The 21060-nt window shown below is 36.6% G+C and overlaps 1 protein-coding gene across 2 annotated transcripts in view; it reads right to left on the bottom strand.

The window, feature by feature from the left end:
* Positions 1 to 464: 464 nt before the first annotated feature.
* Positions 465 to 21060, bottom strand: part of LOC113047107 (ethanolamine-phosphate cytidylyltransferase) — a 29933-nt gene continuing 9337 nt past the window's right edge. The window contains exons 2-13 of one of the 2 annotated variants that reach the window (XM_026208381.1): positions 14911 to 14999; positions 11135 to 11296; positions 8320 to 8386; positions 8159 to 8243; positions 7566 to 7607; positions 5336 to 5474; positions 4480 to 4562; positions 4243 to 4320; positions 4072 to 4137; positions 3408 to 3473; positions 3235 to 3323; positions 465 to 2241 (exon numbers count right to left, since the gene is read on the bottom strand). In XM_026208381.1, coding sequence (XP_026064166.1) covers positions 2127 to 2241; positions 3235 to 3323; positions 3408 to 3473; positions 4072 to 4137; positions 4243 to 4320; positions 4480 to 4562; positions 5336 to 5474; positions 7566 to 7607; positions 8159 to 8243; positions 8320 to 8386; positions 11135 to 11296; positions 14911 to 14999 — 1081 coding nt within the window. In that variant the 3' untranslated portion in view covers positions 465 to 2126. The remainder of the gene's footprint in view (positions 2242 to 3234; positions 3324 to 3407; positions 3474 to 4071; positions 4138 to 4242; positions 4321 to 4479; positions 4563 to 5335; positions 5475 to 7565; positions 7608 to 8158; positions 8244 to 8319; positions 8387 to 11134; positions 11297 to 14910; positions 15000 to 21060) is intronic. The other variant, XM_026208382.1, reaches the window with a different exon arrangement.

The following is a 21060-nucleotide window of genomic DNA, read 5'->3' as shown; positions in this document are numbered from 1 at the left end:
ATAATAGGGACTTTAATTAAATGTGCCCTCTAATTGGTGACGCAATACGTTACAATAAAACGATTAACAAAGGTGCATTGCTTTAAAAAATAATACAATTTGCTTCCTTTGTTAGACTATTTATATACAAATGGCAAATAAATAAATAAATATATAGACAAATAGACAAACAGTTAAATATTTATTTAGGCAGATGTGATCTATTACATATTTGGATATTTATTTATTTGCATTTTTTTAAATCCCATAAAACTAAACAAGGAGATTAGCTGATATCAGTTATTATGATCCCGTGTTATCAATTCCTGTTTTGTTATCAGAAATAAAAATAAACAAATAAATAAAATAAACTTTTCATTTGATTTCCCAAAATCAGAAAGTAACTTTAATAATTGTTCAATTAAAAATTAAGTTCCAGTATATTTCAAGTTGACTAATATGTTAACAAAAACAGTGGGTTATTATTAAAAAAAAAAAAAAAAAAAAAAACTTTTATATTTTAATATAATTAAAAATTGTACATGAAAACAAAACAATGTAAGTCAGTTCAGTGTTGACTTAAAATAATATAATCCCTGAAACCATTATATTTAGACAGTAGTTGGTTCCATGATTGAGGTTTATACACTTTATATATCACAGCACATCAAAACAGGTTGAGTTGGTTTCAGTCCATTGTGGTTTCTATGAATTTTACACATATTTCCACTGATAGGAAGACCTATTGTGGCTATAATTGGTTACTCATTCTGCACAAGTAATTTTGGGTATGGTGTACACACCTTCATAAGAAACAAACTCAAAACTGTATGCAGACTTGTAAAGGAGTGTATGTCTGTCTTCGTGTATAACGTGGCTCAGCTTAACATGCTGATCTCAAATTGCCTTCCAAAATCATTCTAAATAAAATAGAAAACAAGGAACTAACTCTTGATCAGCATGTTCACTCTAAGAACTAGATGTAGTATAATTTAATTTTTAATACATTTAAAACAGAAACTTTAAACCTCTTTAAACCCTAAAGGAAGTATTTCACCACAAAACAAAATTAGCATGTACTTTTAAATCAATATTCAAATTCTTCTGTGAATTACAGGATATGTTAGGCAGACAGGGTGAAGTGATATTTTCCCCAAAACAAAAGTGAATAATGAACGTGACATTTTCACCTGCTGATCCTGACAACAGGTTAGCAAGTTTAAATTAATTTTTCCACAATAAATTTTGAGAACTGTGGCAGTAAACGTTAGCAGTAAATAAGACTAACATTTCATGCTGTTTTCTCACACAAAATTCTTGTTTAACAGAAGAAGTTTGGGAAAATAAAGTACAAGACATATCAACTTTTATGGTACTTTTGAGTGGAATACCATGAGTGAATATTTATTTATTTATTTTTTTGTGAACTATACCCTTGGGAACTTTTAACAAAAACTTCCTGAAATATAGTATATCCTTTTGACTAGTTATAATGGTTAAGTTCAAAAACTATAATAAACAAAAACATAAACATAAAAAAAAACATATTAAAATGCAAGTTTGATGAACACCATATCTTAACTATTATTTTCATATATTTTTAATAGAACGATTCACTTTGTTGTATATTACAATGAAAAATACTTCATATGAGGATTAGCCATTAATAATGACAGATAAATATTAAATCTTTATAATTAATACAGTGTTTTAGGACAGCAGACTGTAGTGCTTTTCTGATGAATTCAGATCTTCAGGAGTGTTGATTTCCAAGCAAAGGTTAGAATAACTCTGGAGTTACATGTGGAGGTAAAGGCCACGTAGGTCATGTTGGTCACCAGAGTGGCAACATCCTGCACACAGCAAAGTGCAGGACAAGTTCCAGCCTACTTCTTTACTTAGTAAACAGATCTGATGGAAATGGCCCACTGCCTTCAAGAAATGTTGAATTGGTCCTTCAGGTGGAGAGTGCGAGAGTGGTTCACAAAAGCAGATGCTCCCAAGACAACACATGCTAATTCGTCAATAAAAGGAGCTCTCAGCTGCTGGTATTCTGACGGTATGTAAGTCCAAAATCTGGACACATTAGAAAAAAGTCAACTGCATGTACTGGGTTTTGTTAGTCTCTGATGAACTTTTTTTCTTCCCTACAGCACAGCCTGCGCTCTCTCTTTAGCCTTGTCTTCTTCTCGTCGCTTCATGGCCTGGATTACCGCCATCTCTTTGGCCTCTTTTTTCTGGTTTCTGGCCTCAAACAGCAGCCTGGTAGGCAAATGAAGGAATAATGTGAGCATTGTATTGATCATTCCTGACCGTGATTGTCCATTACAATTTACTGTAAAAGAAATACTGAATGATTTTTCTTAGATTTAAAAGTCACCTTAGGTGTGACCAACAAAATAAAACTTTATTGTTATTGAACATTTTCACTCATAGAATATTTACAAATTTAAGAAGTCAGATACAGCAGGTCTAAAAGCACACCTTAAAATTGCTTAAGCAAAGTATGTACTATTTTACATTTTACATTTAGTCATTTAGCAGATGCTTTTATGCAAAGCAACTTACAAATGAGGAAAATGGAAGCAATCAAAATCAACAGAGCAATGATATGCAAGTGCTATGACAAGTCGCAGTTAGCTTAACGCAGTACACATAGCAAGTTTTTTTTTATTATATAATAAATAAAAAGAAACCAGATAGAATGAAGAAAGAAACTACTATATACTATACTATATATATACTAACAATAAATAAAATATTTTATTAGATGAAATTATTAATATATATTTTTTTATATTGTTTGATTATAAATTTGGTGATTATCTCTAAATCGCACACCCACAAGCACATCCTTTTACATACTCATCAGTTATTTGAAAACAGATTTAATTTTCTTGAACAATCATTAATAATACATTTGTCTCAAAGCAGGCAAGATCAATTAATCTGTGTTACTTCAATTTTTAAAAAACAATATATAACAAATTAGACAGAATCAACTTTGCAATCTGTGTGCTTTGGTGGCAAGTATCAGTAAAATGTCCATGTGGTTAGTGAAATGTGGATGTTTATGTGTTGTGAGATCAAGAGGTTTAAAGAAGAATTAAGTCAAATGAAGCTTTTATTCCAGTGCTCATTTAACAATATTGTACCCTTTGCATTCATTAAGTAAATGCTGCAAATGACAGTAAACAAAGAAAGTGGTCACCAGTGGCTTCCTGCATGTTAACAGGTCAGAGCTTAATATAACACCTGTTTTTGATGATCCTCTGCACAATGACATCAGTGGTAAGACTGTTTCCACTATCCACTGTTCGCAATATTCCCATTTTCCTGGGTACCTGTGCACAGAAAACAAGCACAGATTATGAAATAAAAGTGTATTGTGTTAGAATTTTGAATAATTATCCTATCATGACACTTACAGCATATGGGTCTGATCCATCTCTGTCTGGAAACACTTCAGTTTTTCCATGGCACACCAGGTCTACCTATACCATGGGGACAGTGTATTACTCCAAACCCTGAATACCTCATTATAACAGTATTATAAATACATTACTAGAAAAACTTTTTAAATCACTAGTGTGTGAAGTAAATTAGAATAAAATCTATGAAATTAGCTGCATGACCTATCATGGTCGCAAATCAAATCAAATTGCATCTCTAAAAAAAAAAAGAGATTGACATGTGGAAAAAAATATTGTGGCCACAAATTAAGAATGTGTCTGATCTTAATCTCAAATCAGCTAATTTATACAGAGTCCTCTTATCTGAGGTTGTGGGTGAGTCTTCACACAACTCTACACAAAGTTCCTCTGGAAAATAAATGTAAAAATTATTTTATTTACTGTAACATTTAGTTTTAATTAGTAGATGCAATTAATTTTATAATTGTAACAGAAAATTAATTGTCATCATTTTATGGGTTATACAAGGTATATTTGTTAATGCTAAAAACATTTGTGTGAACATGACTAATGGCCACATTTTTTATGCTGATGGTCAAAAACCAGTGTTCTATCCAACTCTTAATCAAGTCTGACAAAAAGTCAAGAATCAAATTTAAAACAGTGGAAGAGTATTTACCTTGAAATGGTCCAATAAGTCTTTTGTGACAGCATAGGGTGCTCCTATAACAACCTCAGAGACATACTGGGAGATTTGAAAACAAAATATAGAAATTAATTAATATCAAGCTATTTATATAAAACAAGACATAAATGGGGATTAACTGCAATGCAAAAGATTAATGCTCACTCGACAGGCCAGCACACTCAGAGTCCTCTCATGGATGTTCATTATTGGATAGTTTTTCCCCTTGTAACGATTCACCTCCTAAAGTGATGATAATAATAATAAAAACAAACAAACATGCAGTTCCTCTTTCTCCTTCTCTTATTCTCTTATGTTCTTTGAAAGACAATCAGCATTGTGCTCAACCAAGAAAATTTTTATTTTAAATATATTTCTAAGATTTTCCTGTATTCAGCTTACCTGATCAAAGTGCAAGCCAACAATAACATATGGCTTTTCTGAAAGCTGGGACACTGCATCCAGGAAATCCACATGGCCAATATCTGATTTGCATCAGGGTAAAGAGGACAACATGAATATTGTCTTACTCATATGTTCTCAGAAAATGCACATGCAGCCCATGTAAAAACTCTAAATAAAATGAACAATTGTCGATTCATTATTTTTAAATGTCAAAGAATGACAGCATAATGAATCTATATTCTGTGCTAGCTGTTTGCTTTAATCCTTCAGAATGTTCACACACTGTGCATTTGAAAGAACTTTTTTTTTTTTTTCTGCAGAGCATTTAACATGAAGTTCCCAGTCTGCCAAATAAAAATGGCAATAGATAAGAGAATGAACAGAGTAACCGTAATAACACTGTCAATGGCCCAGTGAGGTTATTTAAATACCTTTTTTTTTCTTTTTTTTTCTTTTTTTTTACATAAAAGTGATTTTTATACCTTTTTATAAAAGGGGGACCTGTCCTGTATCCAAGTTATTTTATTTTCAGTAGTGTAATAGCTGTAATACCTCTTGATGATGTTGTGAGTAGCCAATGCTCACCAACTCTCTATCTTACAAGGAAAAATTCACCCTTCTGTCATTCATTCTGTCTGTTCAATCACCTGAAGTCAATAAAATTTGTGTGAGGAACAGACACATAATTTGTTATTTACTGACAATCTACAACTCCACCAGATTGTTTAAAATCTCTTTTAGAAATTAATTTAGTTCCCTTTTTTTTCCAAAGATTTAAATAATATTATATTCTTTTGTTTTTAATGGAAGAAATTTTGGTTGCTCTTATTACTGTCGAAGCAGGTAAGGATACGAAATAGGTCAAAAGCTCCAGCCACATAGATGATTGTGTCTCCTGGCTGTGGTTCCTTTCCTGAGGCAAACTGGATGATTTTTTGGGACGTCTGCAGGAACTGTGACACTCCTGTCCAGGGACTGTGGCCTTTAGGACCCTGTGGTGAGCAGTACAGAAATGATAACAAATATTACAACAATAAATATTAATAATTAAACATTTAACTAATCATTGCTAATAATGCACTTTTTTATATAGTAATACATTTATTCTACTCAAACACAATATAAAGACCATGATGAATGATAAGAGCACTTTGGTGGTTCTGTTAGGGCCAAGAAGATGTGTTAAACCAGCGGCCCTTTGAATAAGCCAACAAGCATTTTTTTTTCTTCTTCTGATGTCAAGAGCACACAATAATGACTGAAAAACCATAACATTGTAGTCAGCACTCTAGACATACAGTGCATCTGCACCTAAGTCAAGTCTGAGTCCTTTGCAATGGGTGTTTTTTTTTTCACTACCAGTGAAGGTCTTGGGACATTAAAGAACTTTTCTCTCTCCATTTGGATTCAATGACTAGGAATTATTTACTCAATGTTAAACTCAGAAACAGAGGTGCCATTCATGGCTCAGTCTCTGATTATGGACTGTGAAGACAATAAAGCTTTTTTTATGTCCCAACTTGGCAGAGGCATGTGAATGCTAGCAGAAGAAGGAATAAAAGGGCAAAGCAGAAAAGCAAGTAAACAATCCTACACTGTAAAAAATAAGTGTAATTTTAACTGTAAAATTTTGTAAAAACGCTACGGAAAAAAACTGATAATAGGTTAACAGTAAGTTCCCGTACTATATACAGGGAAAAACTGTAAAAGATCTAACAAAGCATTTAATGTAAATTTACAGTAAAATTCTGTTAATTATACAGCTTTTAGAAGTAAAAAAAGAACAAATCAATGTATAATTTACAGTCTAAAACTGTAAACTGATATTCCCAGAATTCCCTGCGTGACACTCCACGTTTGAAAGTATTTTGTTTAAATAATCATGTTTTTAAATAGTTCTTGTTATCAGTTATGTACATTTGAGCTTTATGTTACATCTTCTGTTGCTTAATGAAAGTTTTTTGCATTATTTAAGTATCACGTGTGTTACCATGATGGTGTTTTGTGTTTCCATAAATGTGCACCTTCTATATGTTAATATATACTTCTGCTTGTGGTGAAGCTACTTGTGATGAGCTTTGATACTTCATGTGGCTTTCTCTTATACAGTACCATCTTTATTATTATGGTGGTTGTCAGTATTTTCAAGGTACAAAACAGATTTAATTTTGTGTGTTGTTGAATTTACTGGTTTATATTCACATTTTCTTGTTTGTAAATTACAGCTTTATATTGTAAAATTAACCGTTTTTGACGTAAATGTGTTTACAGTTTTCTGTATTTTTACAAAATTATTCTGGCAACCACAGCTGCCAAAAAGTTTTTGTAAAAACAACAAGAAATTTTTTACAGTGTAGGTGGGAGAGGGGGATCTGAGAATGACTAATCAATTTTATATTATTTATACTATGGAATTCTGGGCTCCTGTTACAATCGGATCCCAGGGAAACACAGAAGACGAGAGATCCAAATGGGTAATCCAAATCAGAATCCAACAAGCAGGGGTCAAAACCAAAAATCAATCCAAACAAACAAACAAGGAATGGAACAGGAATAGGAACTGGAACAGGAAACTCGGAAGATGGCGAGGAAACTGGGTGACGGAAAGAAAGGACTCAATGAAAACAAACAGAAACAGACCAGTTAATATAGGCAGGGTAATGACTATCAAGTGAAGATTGCAATTAACAGGAGTGCAATTACTGTGATGAAGGGACAAGGCTTTGTGGGAATTGTAGTGCCTACGGTGAGGTGCCTATGGGGAAGTGAGACCACTAGTTGAGACTCAGGGAAACAGAGACCAGACAGCGTGACAGCTCCCTATTGGCATTTGTATTTCAAAACAACAACAACAACAACAACAAAAAAAACAGATACCTGCAAAATCATAATGGCAGGCTTGCCATGCTGATTTGGTTATGGCAATATGGTTTTGCACACAAATTAATTCATTACTGTAGTACTGGCAGAATAATTTATTATAACCAAACTACCAAAGAAATCCTCTCTATTGTACTTCAAAACATTTAGAAAAAAAAATATTAAGACCACAAGAACAACCCAAAAGAGAATAAAACACTCACTCTTCCAAAATTGTCTGTGTGTTGTTGATAGTCTGATCTGCCCTGCAGACAAAAGAAAGGAAGAAATGAATGTCCAATTAGACAATGTGTAATTATAGCATACAGTACTAGAGACATATCAGAAACAAACCCTAAACAAGTATGCAAAAGTAGATGTGAATGCTTGGCCGGTGTATTGTAAGCATTTACATACTTAATGTGCATTTTTGTAATTCTGTGTCATGACAAACAATCAGTATTCTAGATATTTTTTTAAAAACTCGAACAGATCTTTGAACAGTTACTTTTTATGATCAGGTCCAATTCAATACCAGTGAGAGAGTTACGGACATAATGTGGAGGTGACAATGGTGTAAACATGATGCCAAAGTGACAAGCAAACTCGCATTAATAAGTAAGTTAAAGTAGGGTGAATATGAACATTATAACAAATAATGGTAAAAAACAGTATGATTGTAATTGTTTCCATAAAACTGGGTGTTACAACCCAACATGTACTTGAATTATGAACTGAGGTCTGACATGTTTGAAATCAAGCTTGTCTAGTGAGAGCCTTCTGCATTTACATATTTTGAGTATGTTTCGGGCCTTACCATGTTGCTGTGATGAGCTTTGGTCATAAGCAGCATGCGACCGACCAGGTCTGTAGTGGACACACCTTGGGTTCTCTTGCACTCTCTGAAAAAAATCCACTTTAAATAAGAACCATACTAAACATTAGCAGCATGAGCAGCAGAGGTGTGAATGGCCTTACCTGTACCTGCCCGACTTCTTCACTTCGTCATATGTGTCTTTCCCATCCACAGTGAGAGTGATGTCATCTGAGGAGACACGGCCAGTTGATTTGGGTCATAATAAAGCTTGCATAAGTGAACTACTGTGAAGTAGTGCATTGAATACTGTGCCCAAAATACTGTGCATGGCGGACCAAGACTAAACAAGTTACTGTACAATTTACTGAAAACTATATTTCTTTAGAGAGTAGTGATGCTCTAGAACCATTCAGCTTTGTTTTTTACTTAAATGTAGTACACACAAACAGATGAACATGAATAGATTGTTGAAATTTTTACCTGGACTTCAAGTTGTGCAGAGGAGCACTGTCTGAACAGAACAGCTAATAAAGTAATAAAGTAGGTACGTAGGTAATTACTTAGTAATTACTTCCTTTGTAGAGCTAAAAATGTATGATCTTTTTAGTATAAATGTGTGTAGTATGTATGTACACTGTAAAAAATTTCTTGTTGTTTTTACAAAAACTTTTTGGCAGCTGTGGTTGCCAGAATAATTTTGTAAAAATACAGAAAACTGTAAACACATTTACGTCAAACACTGTTAATTTTACAATATAAAGCTGTAATTTACAAACAAGAAAATGTGAATATAAACCAGTAAATTCAACAACACACAAAATTAAATCTGTTTTGTACCTTGAAAATACTGACAACCACCATAATAATAAAGATGGTACTGTATAAGAGAAAGCCACATGAAGTATCAAAGCTCATCACAAGTAGCTTCACCACAAGCAGAAGTATATATTAACATATAGAAGGTGCACATTTATGGAAACACAAAACACCATCATGGTAACACACGTGATACTTAAATAATGCAAAAAACTTTCATTAAGCAACAGAAGATGTAACATAAAGCTCAAATGTACATAACTGATAACAAGAACTATTTAAAAACATGATTATTTAAACAAAATACTTTCAAACGTGGAGTGTCACGCAGGGAATTCTGGGAATATCAGTTTACAGTTTTAGACTGTAAATTATACATTGATTTGTTCGTTTTTTACTTCTAAAAGCTGTATAATTAACAGAATTTTACTGTAAATTTACATTAAATGCTTTGTTAGATCTTTTACAGTTTTTCCCTGTATATAGTACGGGAACTTACTGTTAACCTATTATCAGTTTTTTTCCGTAGCGTTTTTACAAAATTTTACAGTTAAAATTACACTTATTTTTTACAGTGTATTTAATCTGGTCAATCAAGTAATCCAAAACGTCATGGTCCTGTGGGTCTCATATTCATACTGACTTTAATACCCACAAGGCTTTTATAGCCTTGAGGGACAAACGACTCAAACCTAAAGGATTGCTTGGTGGACATTTGAATTTCAGAAGCATTGTGTCAAAAACTGAGCAACTTGAAGGTTTGCTGATAGACTCCAATTTAGATTTTATTTTTATCTCAGAGTCATGGTTAACTGAATCATCACCAAGGACTGTTTTTGCTATTCCTGGATGGAATCCTATTTGAATAACAGAAAACAATGTACAAAAGTGGGTGATAAGTGTTCCTCATTTGCAAACTGTATTTCAGGGGTCCCTCAAGGGTCTATTTTAGGACCTCTTTTATTTTGTATATATATAAATGACCTCCCTCAAACATGTCCAGATGTTAACGTCCAGATGTATGCTGATGACTCTGTGATTTTTACCCATGCAAGATCTAAAGAACACGCTGCAGCCAAACTGACAGCTTCGATGAGTAAGATGTCGGATTGGCTGGCAAATTCATGTTTGACCCTTAATCTAAGTAAAACAGTTGGCATGTATTTTACAGTGAGGATTAATAACTCAGTTAATCCTGTTATTTTAATTAACGGTGAAGTCATTACATCTGTGACACATGTTAAATATTTAGGCATCATAATTGATACAAATTTGACCTTCAAAAAACAAGTTAGTAAGGTCATCAAGACTGTTAAGTTTAATCTAAACAATTTTAAGAGTATTAGACATAATTTGTCACTGTCTGCTGCAAACCTTTTAGTACACACAATGATTTTTCCCCATTTGTCTTACTGTATAACAACCTGGTCAAAGGCAGGAGCGACTACGCTCAAGCCTATTTATTCACTTTATAAACACATTTTAAAAGTATTAGACAAAAAAACCTAAGGATTATCATCATTGTAATATTCTGAAAAAATATAATTTTCTCAATTTTGATAATTTCTTATTTTATTCAGATGTATGTCTAATGTTTAAAGTTATTCATGATCTTGCACCCCCTCCTCTTACAGGATGCATAGTTTTATCTGGCAGTGGCAGTGCCAGTAGAACTAGAGCATCAACTAGGGGTGATTTGGTAACGCATTTTAGAAAGACAACAATTGGGCAATCCGTCTTCTCTGTTAAAGTAGTGAAAAAGTGGAATTCAATACCCACAAACATTAGAAACTCAGGAAGTTTAGCAGTATTTAAAGCCAGCCTCAAAATTTGGCTAAAATTAGCACAAGAGTGTCGCCACTAATGATTGCATTGTATTTTCTGTATTTGGTGTATATCAAACCATTTTTATCAAGTTTGAATTGATGGATAATATGTATTTTTGTAAATCTATGTAGTGTATTTGTTGTTCAGTGGTTGTTTTGAGTTTTTTTTTTTGTGTTTTGTCTACCTGCCCAGGGACAACAGATGCAAGTTAGCTGTTAGCTAACTCTGGTGCAATTGTCTAAATTGTGCACTGTCCCTAAAAAAAAAAAAAAAAAAAAAAAAAAACAATGTTGTAGCACAGTTTAGACATGGTTATTATGTTTGGGCTCTGACCTCCATGAACACAGAAATCGCAACAATATTTGTCCAGAGTCTCAAGCGTAGTAACATATGGAGCTCCTTCCACGATCTCATCGACCCACTTGATTGCTCGCACCATCTTATATCTCTCAGCTTGGGTGAACACTGGAGGACCTTTGTGCTTAGAGATCTCCTCTGGATGAAAAGAGAGACATTAGAATCAGTATACTTCATTTCCACAGGGGGAAGTCGTGGCCTAATGGTTAGAGGGTTGGACTCCCAATCGAAGGGTTGTGAGTTCTAGTCTCGGGCCGGACGGAATTGTGGGTGGGGGGAGTGCATGTACAGTTCTCTCTCCACCTTCAATACCACGACTTAGGTGCCCTTGAGCAAGGCATCGAACCCCCAACTGCTCCCCGGGCGCCGCAGCATAAATGGCTGCCCACTGCTCCGGGTGTGTGCTCACAGTGTGTGTGTGTGTTCACTGCTCTGTGTGTGTGCATTTCGGATGGGTTAAATGCAGAGCACAAATTCTGAGTATGGGTCACCATACTTGGCTGAATGTCACTTTCACTTTTTTTTTCCATCTTCTGTTATTTGTTTCTTGGTTAAAGGTTTCTTGGTTCAACGTCAAAAAATAATTTCTGATTAAGCACTTTTAGAAGAAACATACAGTCTTCAGTCTTGAAGTATGTCTACAATCTTCATCTACAGTAGTGGTTTTCAACTAGCTGTTATCTTGTCCAGTCTGTGAATTCAATGATTAACTTCTCTTTAACTTCTCTCTTTTTTTCTTTTGCTCATGTATTTCTTTTTTGCCCAGTTTGCGGTTACCTGTTTCCCTCTAGAACCCACCAGTTTTGGACTGCTCTTATGTTGATGACCTTCTGAGTCCCTTGTTGGTGCTTTCTGCCCCTCGCATGATCTCTCTCCCTAACTGAACATGATTCTCACCTAGTTCCTGAGATTTGATTAGCCATGGACTGATCTGGATTCTTACCCATGCCTGCCTGACCACTTTTCTGCCTGATAACTTCAGAGCCTGGCAATGCTAAGACATTTAGTTTGGTTGCACTTTGAATGACCTAAATTTAAATTCTGACTCAAGGACCTTTCCTGATTCTATTCCCTTCTCTCCATCACTTCACTTCAGGCCAGTGTGTACTGTAATATAAGATACTTTTGAAAGAGATAAGCCTTAAAGACCCCATCATGACCCATCTATATTCTAACATGAAAATTCTAAATCAGTAGAAACTTATTTCAGTCAGGCCTTTTTTCCACGTCTCATGTCGGTCACTGTTATTTCGCCAAGCAATACATGTTCCTGGATCAACATCTTTTGTTGATCCTGGATCAACATTACTGTCCAGAAATATAGACTTAAACCCAATCCCTACCCCTAAACCTAACCCTACCAATAATTTATTCCTAAATTATGCTAATTAACAAGGGTGTAGAAGCACCTAACCCTAATTGTAAGCCTAAAACAGATATTTCCGGAAAAGTAATTGAAATGTTGTTCAATCAGGACCACTTCCGTCAAGTATATTTATGACAATTATAATTGCATACAGTTAGTGTTGGCGGTATGGTTATGTTCTGGGCAACACTCCACACGCCTGTCCATGCAGCCATGCATTGACAGAGCGGGGAGAGCAGCAAGACAAACCCCCCTGGGGTACAGAACAGAACCATTATAAGCATATATAATTACAATTCACAATTACATGGGTTGTAAAGAAAATGTTATAGAGACTGCTTCCAATGAAGACACTGTAAAGAAAGAACAAGTTAGATCGGATTACAGGTTCAGTTGGTGGATTTGGGGTTGGTGGAGGGTGTTAATTGCAAGCAGCAATGCGATGGAAGTGACACTGAATAATGGGAATTTAAATAGACCGCAGGTGATAGGTGTCAAGACTGGATTGGTTCACGTCAGGAACAGCTGACTGTCAGCTGATGCAAGCGTGACTAACATGGCCTGACTGAACTAACGCGATGCTCGATTTCCACGATCAATAAGGATGTTGATCCAGGAACATGTTGTACTTGGTGAAATCATGGTCACAATCTCATGTCAGCTCTCATCTGTGCAAGCTTAAACAAAATTATCAGTTAATGATCGAAAAGCCTGTTGTCTATGCAATTTATGCAACTCTTGTAAATCTTTCATCACAAAAGTAAACATGTAAATTATCCTATGTAAAGTCTAATCCCACTCCCCAAATTGGTTCATTCAATTTTGTCAATTTGTTACACTTGTGTTACAGTGTTGTTTGTTGTTTATATTGAATTTGTGTGTGTACCCACATGGAAAGAACCTATATGTGGATATATGTGGATATATGAAACCTATATGCTGCATATATGCACATATATGCTGCATATATGCGTATATATACTGTATATATGCGTATATGTGTCACATATATGTAAAATTAAGGTGCATATTTGTGCATATATAGGAAATATAGGTATCCTGTATTGCTTCTTCATATCCACATATAAGTCCTATACATACAAGATATGTCTTCTATATAGCTAATGGCAGGATCTGGTCATTTTGTAGCTAATATCCCATTTTTGACTGTCATACATGATGCCTAGCTCATTTTTTTTAATAACAAGGCAAAAACTAAGAATTAACTAAAAAAATTATGCAAGAACTTATGTATGTGCGTACATGTGAAATTGGGATCACATGTAATTGGCATGTTATGGAATTTAACTATGGCAATATATTAACATGATATACAGAGCCGGACAGTAACGGAGTACATTTACTTGAGTACAGTACTTAAGTACAATTTTGAGGGATCTGTACTTTACTCGAGTATCATTTTTGGGGAGTACTCATGACTTTACTCAAGTACATTTGAGAGGCAAATATTGTACTCTTTACTCCGCTACATTTCTATCCATAACCGTAAGTACCCGTTACTTCTTCGGCCTCATCCACATGGAGACTTCTTTTATTTTATTTTTTCCCTCGGTTTCAAAACATCCATTTCACTCTTCCAAAACGCCAGATCTGTGTGGACGAAAATGCGTATCCGCTAAAAAATGTGTGCGCCGAAAAAAAAAGGAAAAAATAAAAATCTCAGACACCCTATCAAACATCATTGGATAGTGCAGGAAGGAAGAGGAAGAGGAGGAGGAGGAGGCAGCGGAGGAGGAAGATGATGAGGCGAGTCATTACAGACCTTCCAAGAATAATAAAGATTTTTTTTTTCTGTTCAGTTTTTTGTCTTATTTTTGTTCTTGTACTATTTGATTGTTCTTGTAAATACATAATGTACATTTCTATATTTGGGACTTTTATTTATGTTGCCTAGAAGGTTTATTGTCTTATTTTTGTTCTTGTACTATATTTTTTGTTTTGTACTATTTGATTGATCTTGAGTAAATAAATAATGTACATTTCTACATTTTGGACTTTTATTTATGTTGCCTAGCAGCTATGGATTTTAATTGTACTATTATAGGTGAACATATAGGTGCATGTATACGTGCATATATGTACCTACGTACAGTATATAGGTATATGTATGCACATATATATGTGTACATATATGTGTAAATATATGTGTGTGTATATGTACAAATATGTGTACATATGTGTACATATATGTGTAAATATATGTGTGCATATATGTACATATATGTACAAATAATATAGGAAAACGGCCAATTTTATATATGTCACATTTATTAAAAACCTATATCAAAACCTATATTGAAACATATATGTTTATATAGGTTTTTTCCATGTGGGTATGTGTGTGTGAGAAAGAGAGAGAGAGTACCGTCAGTATGCACTCCCACAATGAGATAGTCCCCCATAGCCTTGGCTTGTCGAAGTTGGTTGGAATGACCATAATGGACCATGTCATAGCTAAAACAGAAGAAAGGTAGATAAAGACAGTTGATAAATTGAGAAAAATATCATAGCATTCAAAAGCAAATAAAAGCAAACAATCAAAGTTTTACCTACAAACAAATTAATTCAAGATATATGCTCAGGTTGCTATGTTATTTATTCAATATATCAATTTACCTTATTATTATTATCTTCACAATTAACATCTCACATACTGTGAGTTTAGCATATAAAAGCAATGTGGTTGACATCACGCATTGTAAATATAGCAGAATTATAAAACTAGCTCATTATATTACAACAGGCCCAGAACAATTGTGTTCCCTGAGAAAGCTACAGTTGATGCTGCACTGCTCAGCGCATTGGGAAACATCTTATTCGTGACCAGCTGTGAATAATGTGTGTAACACGACGATAGAATTGACCCGGAGGTAATATAGCCTCGGTTGATAATGTCATCAGAGCGTGCCCGCAACACAGGGCTATAAATAGATAAGCCACAGGTGCATCAACAGGTCTTTTGTCATCAGATCATTCTGTGCATGTGTGCGGCAGGAAAATTCTTTCATCAGCTAAAGATCTTCATAGGATGAGTCAACGAAACAGTAAGTGTTGTGTTCCTCCATGCTCTCATCATATGTATGAGCTGGATACACATGATTACTGTTTTGTTTGTTTGGGGGAAGAGCACACGGTTCTGGCTTTAGAGACAGACGAGTGCGAGCATTGTGCCCTCAGTGAAGATGCTTCGCTCTCGTCTGAACTATTTCCAGACCGCACCCACCTTTTCATTGAGGGGCTCTCATGGGAATCTGCGTGACGAGTGAGCAACGGGCTCGCAGGGGTTTTCGGAGATGCCTCAGGTTGAAGAGACGCTCACGAGCTATCTTTCGCCCGAATCTGCATCCTCGATTAAGAAACCTACTCTCCCCACTAAACCTTGTAGAATAGCATCATCGCTAGTGGGTAAAGCTTACCAAGCTGCAGGTCAGGCTGGCGCTGCACTGCACACTATGGCATTGTTACAGGCATACCAGGCTGACCTGTTGAAGGACTTTAGTGTGGGTAGTACAATCTACAAGGAAGCGTTCGCTTAGCTTCGTCAAGCCACAGATTTGTCTCTCCGTGGAACCAAGCAGACGGCTCGTGCCATCCGCCATTCTATGTCAACTTTAGTCAGCACGGAGAGGCACCTGTGGCTTAATTTGACGGGCATTAAGGAGAAAGAACGTTTGTTTCTTTTAGACATTCCTATCTCTCCATCTGGCCTGTTTGGCGATTCGATTAATATGTTTGTCAACAGGTTTAAGGAAGCAAAGAAACATGAAGCATTCGTTCAGTTACTTCCTCGCCGCACTCAAGGGGAGGGGCCATCAGCCACTCAGCCTCGCCCCAGTCCTTCAAAAACCAGGGAGTTTAAAAAGCAGAGCGTGGCTGACTGTGCTCCCCCTCGTAGGGATTGGGGACAGGTTCGCCGTGCTCAGCAACCTCCCAAGCCAGAGATCAGGAATATCATTAACAAGAAGAGAAAGTCCTGATGCTCTGACGCTCTGGTGCTCATGCTGGTGGGGGTAGTCCCTCACGGGGTGGGGCGTGCTTGAGAGCCTTTCGCCCCACCCCGTTACCCTCACAAAACCCCTCCATCCCCGCCACTTCTTGTGCTTCGGGGGGGCAGTCGTTTCCATCAAGATACTAGATGTTCCAGTGTTTCCTGCCATCATTCAAGACACGGAACATCTAACATCCCCTCAAAAGGAAGTGTTAAAATTGGTACCACTTTCAGAGAGTCTGGCAGCGTGGAAACTTCTGCCAGGCATTTCTGCGTGGGTATTAAGCACAGTACGGATAGGATACAGTTTATCCTATTATCCTTTAGATCCAATTTATTCGTTATCCTCCACGTTTCAACGGCGTGGTCTCTACTTCCGTGAAACTGGCACTGGCTCCATTACGACTCCAGGGCATTTGCATTTTGAATTACATCGACGATTGGCTGATACTAGCACAATCGCAAGAGATGGCACTACATAACAGAGAAATCGTGTTAGCTCATCTAGTTTCTCTGGGGTTGAGACTCAACACAGAGAAAATTGTTCTTCATCCGGCCCAGACAACGACTTATCTCGGGATCGTTTGGGATTCGATCACGATGCGGGCACAACTGTCTCCCACTCGAATCGACACCATTCGGCAGACCATGAGCAAGGTTAGGCTAGGCCAAGATCGCACTGTTCGTCAGTATTAAAAGATGTTAGGTTTCATGGCTTCAGCATCCACGGTTATTCCTTTGGGGCTGTTGCACATGAGACCGTTTCAGTTGTGGCTAAAAGCCAGAGAATTTCATCCAAGAGCCAATCCTCAAAAATGAATAAAAGTGGCTATGGCTCAGACTCATATCTCTATGGCTCAGAGTCCAGTTCCTTGCCTTGGGTCTGACTCTAGGGGCACCATGTCGTCGCAGACGGATGCCTCCCTGATGGGCTGGGGAGTGGTCTTGGATAGCCATCCAGCTCAAGAGGAATGGGAGGGTCATCAGCTAGATTGGCACATCAATTGTCTCGAGCTGATGGCCGTATTTCTGGCTCTGAAATATTTCCTCCATCAATTGAGGGGCTGTCATGTCCTAGTAGGGGTGGACAGCACGGCAACAGTTTCTTATATAAATCACCAGGGGGGTCTGCACTCACACAATCTGAACAAAATAGCGAGGCAGATTTTTCTTTGGGCCCAGGACAAGCTCCTGTCACTCGGGGCAGTTTACATTCCCGGGCGTTTGAATGTGGGAGCAGATTTACTGTCCAGACAGACACTACCAACAGGGGAATGGAAACTCCACCCAGAGGTAGTGAAATGGATTTGGAAAGAATTTTACGAAGTAGACCTCTTCACCTCCCATCAGACAGCGCAATGTTCCTCTACTTCTCTCTGAGTCACCCAGCCCCCCTGGGTCTGGATGCGAAGGCGCACAATTGGGCCAAAAGGCGCCTGTATGCGTTTCCTCTGTTTCTCTGCTCCCGGGAGTCCTAGCCAGAGTTCGCCAACAAAGGTCTTGCCTCTTGATGATAGCGCCATGTTTGCCGAACAGAGCCATTTATGCCTCAACGGCTCACCATGGGTGATTCTGGAGAGGAGGGAGCTTCTGTCTCAGGCAGGGGGCACGATATTCCATCCCACGCCCAACCTGTGGAATCTTCATGTTTGGCCCCTGATGGGTACCAACTGAGGAACATAGGGCTTTTGTTGGATGTTATTGATACCATTCTTAGCGCTAGGGCTTCCTCCACCAGACAGAGTTATGCCGGTAAATGGGGTCTTTGAGAGGGTGTGTGGTACACAATGTAGATCCAGTCAACTCCCATATTGCTTCAGTTCTGGACTTCATGCAAGAGAAATTATCAACAGGCACATGCCCCGCCACTCTTTAGGTTTATGTGGCTGCTCTTTCGGTTTGCCAATCTTATAGACTATGTCCAGTCTACTCTCTTCAAACTTACATCCACCGCACTATCCAGTGGAGTAAGTCGGAGCAACTGTTCGTCTGCTATGGTGGTGGTAACAGAGGAGCAGCTGCCACCAGGCAGACCATGTCTCATTGGGTCAGGGATGCTATTGCTTTAGTTTATGAGGCACGTGGTCAAGCTTCACCTATAGGTCTTAGAGCTCACTCCACAAGGGGGGATCGACTCCTCTAGTGCTTTAGCAAGGGGTGCCCCCTTACAACAGGTTTGTGATGCGGCAGGTTGGTCCTCTCCGCACACATTCATAAGATTTTATAGTTTGGATGTTCATGCTACTCCGGGCTCTCATGTCAACATCACAAGCTAATGTCTGAGGCCTTCTTGTGGTTTGGTAGCACACCTGCACAACCTTAGGTCCAGACTGTAGCTTTCGAAAGGGAATATTTCCGGTTACTTAACTGTAACATTGTTCCCTGAGAAAGTGGAACGAGATTCTGCACTGCATTGCCGTACTCAAGATGTCCCTGGACTGCTCTTCAGACAAAATATCCTGTTGATGCACCTGTGGCTTATCTATTTATAGCCCCGTGTTGCGGGTGCGCTCTGATGATGTCATCAACCGAGGCTATATTACCTCCGGGTCAATTCTATCGACGTGTTACACACATTATTCATAGCTGGTCACAAATAAGACGTTTCCCAATGCGCTGAGCAGCGCAGCATCTTGTTCCGCTTTCTCAGGGAACAAGGTTACAGTTAAGTAACCGGAAACGTTCTTTTTCACAGTAAGACCAGAATAGAGACCACTGTCCATTTGTCTATGTCAATTCCATAACTATACTTCTTCCATACAAACTTCTTTTGTGCTTGTTTTTATTTTTGAGTATTTTCAAATTTTGATCAAGGGTGATTTTCATTGCTGAAATACATAATTTAAAAAAACATTACAACACTTTAAATATGAGAAATTTTCCACTTATTCATCATAATCTGAATTCAAAGTGAGGTACAGTACGACCCGAACACGTTAGACAGGTTCCTTGAGATTAATATATGATGAATAAATCAATCCTTTTTTTTTTTTATAGTTACTGAAACATTGTTTCATACTCGCTGTTAATATAATTTTACATGTAATAGTAATATATTAATAAAATGAGATTACAATTCAGATTGTTATGCTCACCATTTATATTAATGTGCTTCCCTCTAAGAAACTTTCCATACCATGCAGAGTGACATTGAATGGACTTTTCATTTTTTTTTACTTATTTATACTCTGTCCTTCCCTTAAAATTTACTAATAGCTCTGGTTTGGCACTATTTTTAATCTTTGATGTAATTTAGGTATAGGTTGTCCCATAGTGAAAAAAGTATACACTAAAATATATTTTAAATACATTTATTTTGTGCTAAGTATACTACAAATATATGTAAATATTTATGTACTTAATAAAAATACCCTGCAACTGTGCTTTTGGTAGTTAACTGGTGTACTTAAGGTCTTAAACAACTCATTTTGTACTTTATGCATTTTAATTGTGCGGAAGTACAACTCAAGATATACTTAAGTATATTTGATTGTGCTAAAGTGGATTTATTCCAAGTATACTTCAGGTACACTTTAAATATTTTGCATTTAAAGATTATTCAAGGATAATACAATCCTCATTAATAGTAACATTAAAACACATTTTAGGCTTAATATTTAGAAATGTGCATTGTGTACAAGTAATACTACAAATAAAGTTGATCATTTTCATATTAGTAAGTCTCAAGCGATATGTAAGTAAATATATTAAATTTTTGAATTATATATGTTTTATATATTGATATGATGAAGCCGACAACTACCCAATGGCTTGACTCTGCTGTATCTTAAGTAGACAGGATTACAGCAACACTAGCCATGAGCATAAAATATTTATTACTGAAACCAGTTAGTACTTTGCAGGCACCCAAACAGCAACTGAGATGGGAGAATGATATCACATGCAGAAGACAATGGTGTTTGAAAGCCCTAGAAATTTGATAACCCTGTGCATATATGGGGTAAATGTGACAAAGCATGTTCTGTTATATTTCACACCAAAATCAAGGGAAATAATGTAATATAATCTAATATATATATTTTTGCTTTTCCTGTAATAGAAACAGTATTCCATCATTTATATATCATGACATTATTTGTTGTGCTGCCTGGAATGTACGGTGATGTAGATTAAAGTAATATATTTCTGAATTTTTTGTACAACATATCTTTATTGAGTTTTTACAACAACAACAACAACACCATTCCCCATAACATACCCCAGGCATTCAATAATTTCACACATCTAAAACTTCAGTATCTTCATTTTTATCAAAGTCTAAAAACTGAGAGCAACTGGTATGTCTCCAGTACAGGACAATAGAACGTCTTGCTTGTAATAGACACAAATCCATCAGCTTTCTTTCTTTAGTGGACAAAGAGCAGTTGTCTTCATACATACAGTACTCAATAAACACATTACAGGACATAGAGGAAATGGAGAGGAAGTAAATTGAGAAACATATCGAGTTACCCTAACCCAAAACTTCTGCACCTCCTCACATTCCCACAATATTTCAGTATTTTG

The sequence above is a fragment of the Carassius auratus genome, chromosome 28 (assembly GCF_003368295.1).
Source record: "Carassius auratus strain Wakin chromosome 28, ASM336829v1, whole genome shotgun sequence".
In the NCBI taxonomy this organism is placed as follows: domain Eukaryota; kingdom Metazoa; phylum Chordata; class Actinopteri; order Cypriniformes; family Cyprinidae; genus Carassius; species Carassius auratus.
The sequence above is the reverse complement of the archived record's forward strand: the minus strand, read 5'-3'. Positions and strand labels throughout refer to the sequence as shown.